Below are 6325 nucleotides of genomic sequence, written 5' to 3' on the forward strand. Positions count from 1 at the left end.
TTTTCAATGTAATGTGAATATCCAACTGCTTCATGTGAGTCTAGATGAAATTGTGCAGCTGATGTCTCATCCCCTTGTGATGTAGGCTCAAAGTGAATAGGGAGGGAGCCCCAAGTTAATGAATTTCCTCAAGAGTAGGGAGAATATCAATAATAATCTACAAAATCAATATTGATACATAATTAATTAAAATTTCTAACTATATATCATGAATTTAGCAATAGTTGAAATACCCATAAGGGTTACCTGAAAAGGTGAGACTCCTTTTAACTTAGCTCTTATTTTATTTATATGAGAATAAATAGACCTCCACTTACTTATTCTCGGTGCTACGATGCTGCTAGGCGGTTGAATGGGGACATGCTCATGAAATCAAGCATATGTCATAATTCAACAATTAGATACTATTACCTATTTATGAAATAAATTAACTAGCTAATCAAAACTTACAACAAGTAGACCAACAAATCTCTTCATATAAGATAGTGAGAGGATATGGTTAGGAGTCTTCGATGCGAATACATCCCTAAATATTGAGAGCTAAGAAGTTATATAATTATATATTTGTCTCAACCCAATTATAAATTCTTAAGTTATCAAAATCATCGATAATATCTATAATCCTTAACGGTAGCTAGTTTATATGTATTAGAAGCAAACAAAATAAAAGAAAAAGATATAAAATATAAAATTTGTAAAATAACAAAACATTTGTATCTGACTTCACATGGAAATAATATGTTCAAATTGGATTGATTTAATTCTTTACTTACAAAAAAATCTTTTAAATAATTCAACAGAAGCAAAATTGGAATCTTTGTGGACATGTATACCTATATCTAGGATTGCAAGCAATAATGTTATATATCTTTCATTATAAAGGACACATCTTTGCTTCTGAATCTTAATTTTTGAATATGTTACTAATAATCTCCTAAGTTGTGAAATTTCTGATATGTTGAATGGTAAAACGGAGCTACTGCTTGTAACTCTAATATGTTTTCATGGAGATGTACTCTTGAATGACCCTTTCCTTTCCCTTTGTGAAAGTTTTAAAAAATAATTCTATAAAATGTCCTAACTTATTCATCCCGTGTAACTTTTTCTCTAAAGTTGATGCAATTTTTTTGTAGTATAATAATACAACAATCAAGATTTATAAAATTCAATCAAATAACTTTTGTAAAACTAAATTTAGTCACTAATGCTAAGAACATTGAGAGAATTACAATAAAAAAATAAATAACATACAATCTAAAAAATAATACCTTTGAGAGATGATGGAAATTTTGATATATTGTCCCTGAAAGTGATTTTGTAGTTGAATGAAAAGTTGAAAAACAGATTAAAGTTCTTCCGGAGAGATTTTGGCCGAAGGGAGTTTGCTCGAAGGGAGATTACAACATAGAGGTCCGGACAAGAAGCTTTGGCCGAAGAAGGGAAGAGGATTATATAGTTTCTCACCAGAGCATGGAATTATGTCAAGATAAAACTGTACCTCAAAGTTGTCGGGGAACAGAGAAGACAATGAAGCCGGTGATGCAAGGAGCTTAGCCGGTGATCCAGGAGCTTTGACCGACTGACGATGTTAGGAATAAACGTTGACGTAGACGCCGATGATGAAAAATCATTAGGACCGAAGTGGAAGATTAGGATTTTTACGAACAAGCACTGATGTGGGAAATGACTCCAGTGGCATCGAGATTTCTAGGGGGGAAAAGTAAAAGTGGTTTGGTCGAAATTTTTTAATAATTTTTTAGCTTGAATGAGCAGTGATGGGATGAGAATTGATGGACAAACATAAAAGGTAAAATGGATATTGAATATGTGATTTGATAAATTTTAAAATTTATCCACGTGATTTAAATATTTTAAAACGTGATCATAGTTGATTAAATTACCGTCTTTTAAAAATATAATAAATATCTATTAAATATTAGGAGAAGAAAGAAAGATTATGCATTGAAAAGCGAAGAAGCAAACCCACCGTTTTGCGGCTTCGGTTTCCCACTTTCACACCGTTTTGGTTCATTCCAGAACACGTAAACGAGGAAATCTATGGAACAAAACCTCCCTTTTCGAGACAACTCACTTTTCCTCTCGGCCCCTTGGACTCGAGACCCCTGGACAAAGATCAAAAAGTTGTCAGTGATCCAATCAACGACAGCTCGGTGGCAACGATGGAAATATAGTCAAAACAACAAAAATCCATCCACTGAAATCCCACCCTCTACCAATCCACACCACTAAAACAATGTCAAAAACAAGGGGAAGAAGAAGCTTAATCAGCCATCATCCCTGTTTTCATCAACAACAACAACAACAAACTCATAAATGCCTCCTCCAAGCTTAGTCCTGCTTTGTGCCACTGATACAATGATGCCAGACATGGTAGAGATTTGTTACGCAGGGCTGCAAATGCTTCACGAGAAATGCAGCTCAATCCTCCATTCTGCTGGATCAATTCATAGCGAGGAGCGCTGCTCCAGCAAGCCTGAAAAGGGAGAAGGCGACCACCAGCAGGCGAAGCTGCAGAAGCAAGCAGAAGGGATTGGGGAGGAGATTGCAGTGTCCATTTTAGTAGACTGCTTTGGTCTGTAGCTCTGAAACTGTAATATGTCGAGTGGAATCTGAAACTAGTTCTGATTACTTTCGAAACATATATCAAATAGTGATTAACTTGCAGACAATACCAATCCAGTTTTTCTTTCTATTTGTTTTCTTAAAGGAACAAAAACAAAAACAAAAACAAAATTTCACAAACACAGGAAGAGTCAAGTCGACTCATTTGAAGATTTCTGCATAATCTTTCTTTCTCATTTCACAGCTGAAGAGCTACAGATGGTGACTGTAACTGTAACTGTCACCGTGAAGAATTGATAAGATTCTCGCGTTTGAATCATCATGCTCATGATCCATAGATTGTGCCTATATATAAGAACAAAAACTATCTTAATTATAATCCACAGGAACATTTTTCCTTAAACAATTGTACATGTGCATATTACTAATTACCTGACTTAACTCTTGAGTTAGAATATTGTGAAATTTGGAATTTTGTCGAAACCAAAATGGTATCTTTGCACTCCCTTCTCCGATTGGATACTGTTCTCTGCATAATATAGTTGGTGAAAAAACAAAATTATATTAATTAATTATCTATGACATAGAAGACTAACTATAGTTATAAATTACAAAATCTACAGTAGGATTCAGAATTTAATTATATGTAGCATAATTAGTTAGAATAATTAACTACAGAATGTAATTTTCTTAACCATTTCATGTATACAAGTGCCTATGCACACAATCTCTACTTTGCATGTTTTTGCATGGTTGAAGGGTAAAAGGAAGTATCTATATACATTCAATATGACAGTTTCTTATTAGTCCAAAGCTTAGCAATTAGTTCAAATGTTGGAACTTCTAATAAATAGATTATTTAGAACTCTAATTTGTGTAAAAAATGTAGAACGTTCGCTCCTTCATATGGTCCACCAAGCACCCACCCATCTCTTGGGCTGTCATATGCTTGGCAAAGGAAGAAGGAGGATACGGAATGTGGGAATATTCAGCTATGCTATCCAAGGCATTGTGGATCGTTTAGTGGAAGAAGGACTACCTTTGAGTGTGGTGGGTCTATTATCAATACCTCCAGCACACTGACATGTGGGAATGGCAAGCCAAAGCATCTAATAGCCCCCTCATCAAGAGGCTGATCTAGATTCGACAATCTATCCAATAAGGGGTCGGTTCTGTCTAGTAGGCTACGACACTGCTAGACATGTGGTTTGATCCAGAACTAAGGCGTGGAGCTGCTGCCACATACGATTTCTTCAAGCCATAGAGCAATAGGAAGGCATGGGCAATAGTCGTATGGAAGTCGTACATCATGCCGAAGTGCCAATTCATCATGTGATAGCTTGCAAACAGTAGGATACACACGAAGGACAAATTGGAGTATGTAGACTACAAGACATATATGTTGTGCCAACGGATGGACGAGAAATCAGACCACCTCTTCTTCACCTGTCACATCACTAAAACTCTATGGGACAAGGCTAGAAGCTAGCTACATATTAGGCACACATTCCGAACAGCGACGGACATGCTAGAAACATTCCAACAATGCTATTGTGGAGGAAGCATGCTCAACAAATCCCGTCACTTGTGCATGTCTTATATGATAAATTTGATTTGGCAAACCCGTAATAGATGTCACTATGAAGGGGGTGAGCCAAACATTGAGAGGATGTTTAGAAAGGTCCAGACACATTTCTTTCGATTTTTGAGTGGTCCTCATGTAGGTCCTTGATCAACTTTAATACAATTTACATTTATCAAAAAAAAAAACTTAGAGACCACTTACCTCTTCCATGGAAAATATATTTTCTATGATTCTTTTCTACATTTCAATATTTTGTTGGTGCAATCATGCCCTAGATGTAAAATTTCAATGTTTGACGACTATTTAAGTTTAAGTAAACAAATTGGAACTTACTTGTGTGATGAGTGTGCAGGAAAGTCTTTGTAGGTTTGGAGACTAGATACAAGGCAAGGAAAGTCCAAGAAGGTCGAGGATCGGATTCTTGACAAGAAGAAATCTCTGCAGATTAAAAGACCGAATGCAAGGCAAGGAAAGTCCAAGAAGGTCGAGGACTAGATTCTTGACAAGAAGAAATCTGTGCAAGTTGGAAGACTAGATACAAGGCAAGAAAAATCCAAGAAGGTTAAGGACCATATTCTTGGCAAAAGGTGCAAGAGTAGATGAAGACCCGGAGACGAGGAAGTTCCAAGTACAAAAGTCTAGGAAAAGGAAGTTCATCTGACATGACGTATTTCATAAACGAAGATAAAAAAAAGTTTAGATGAGTTTTGGCCATTAGAATGGCTGAAATCAAGGTATTAATCGATTGTTGGTACAGAACAATCAATTATTAAATCATAAATCCAAAAATAGGATTTTACCACATCAATCGATTGGTGATATGCATCAATTGGTTGATGAGCTAAACCTTGAATTTTGAGTTTGCTCAGAAACCTCAATAATTGATTGTTGTGATTACACAATTGAATTGATAATCAATTTGGAGTGAGCAAAATGTCTCTAAATCTATTGGGCAGTTCGACTACTATCAAACAATCAATTGCTCAGAAGCATCAATCGATTGGTAGAAAATTGCCAACGAACAGAAGGTCTCTAAATCGATTAGGCAGTTCGACTATTGTCAATCAATCGATTAATCAGATACATCAATCAATTAGTAGATAATTTTTAGATGAACAGAAGACTTCCAAATCGATTGACTAATTCAACTGTGTGCTAGAAATCAATTGATAAGTTCAAGTAATCGATTGATATACAAATTTTAAAATGATCTAAATCATCAATCTGGAGTCAGTGATCATTCAACATATAGTCAACGGTCAACAATCGATTGGTAACCAATAACAATCAATTGATGGTGGTAAAAAGATACAGAAATAGTCTGATTCAAGGATGATTAAAAGGGGTTTCTTCAGTAATGGAACAGTAACTCATGCTCATGATTTTATTGCTCAATCCAAGCTCGAAAGCTCTCATTCTCAACATCTTCAAGCAACCAAGAGGAAGAGTCTTGTGCTAAAACTGTACCTCTATTCTTCTCTTCTCTCTTGTTGATTTTTCTTTTCATTGAAATCTGTAAGTTGTTGTAATACTATTGTAAGATATTTCTCCACCTTTAGATCTTGTCAAGTAAACCACCTAAGTTAGCAATTGTGTGTGAAATAGTTTGGCATCGGAATCTTCCACTGTGCAAACTTTTCAAACAATGTGAATCAGAGCTAATCATCCTCTCCTCTAGATCGCAAGGTTCTAACAAGTGGTATCAGAACAAGATTGCCCCGAATGACTCACATCCAAAGGAGCAAAGTTCAAACAAAAAAGATGTCTTTAAAAGAGGGTCACATCACTACTCAACCACTTTACTTCAAAGGAAATAACTTTGCCTACTTAAAGAGCCACATGGAGCACTACCTTATGATCAAGATTGACATGTGATTCTCTATGACCGAGGGTTTCATTGTGCCAACCTCAAAAGATGGCAAAATTTTAGAATCCAAAAGATGGTCAACAAAAATGGAAGGCACAAGCAAATGCAAAAGCGGTCATAACTTTACAATGCGGATTGAATTCCAAGCAACTGAATAAGGTAGAGCCATTCAAAAATGCCAAGGAATTGTAGGATAAGCTCATTGAGTTGAACAAAGGCACAAAGGACTCAAGAATCGCAAAGAGGGATCTCCTCATAAATCAAATGCATAATTTCATTATGAAGGAAGA

The 6325-nt window shown here is 35.7% G+C and overlaps 1 protein-coding gene across 1 annotated transcript; it reads right to left on the reverse strand.

The window, feature by feature from the left end:
- Positions 1-2187: 2187 nt before the first annotated feature.
- LOC141816658 (uncharacterized) lies at positions 2188-3112 on the reverse strand (the record flags this gene model as incomplete). Its single annotated transcript, XM_074704400.1, is given in 2 exon segments — positions 2188-2928; positions 3016-3112. Coding segments are annotated over 2 exon segments (190 nt in total), but the record flags the coding sequence as incomplete, so codon positions are not given.
- Between the last annotated feature and the right edge of the window lie 3213 nt (positions 3113-6325).

The sequence above is a fragment of the Curcuma longa genome, unplaced genomic scaffold (genome assembly GCF_044706935.1).
Source record: "Curcuma longa cultivar G26 ecotype Majalengka, Jawa Barat unplaced genomic scaffold, ITB_CL_G26_1.1 contig_17652, whole genome shotgun sequence".
Classification (NCBI taxonomy): domain Eukaryota; kingdom Viridiplantae; phylum Streptophyta; class Magnoliopsida; order Zingiberales; family Zingiberaceae; genus Curcuma; species Curcuma longa.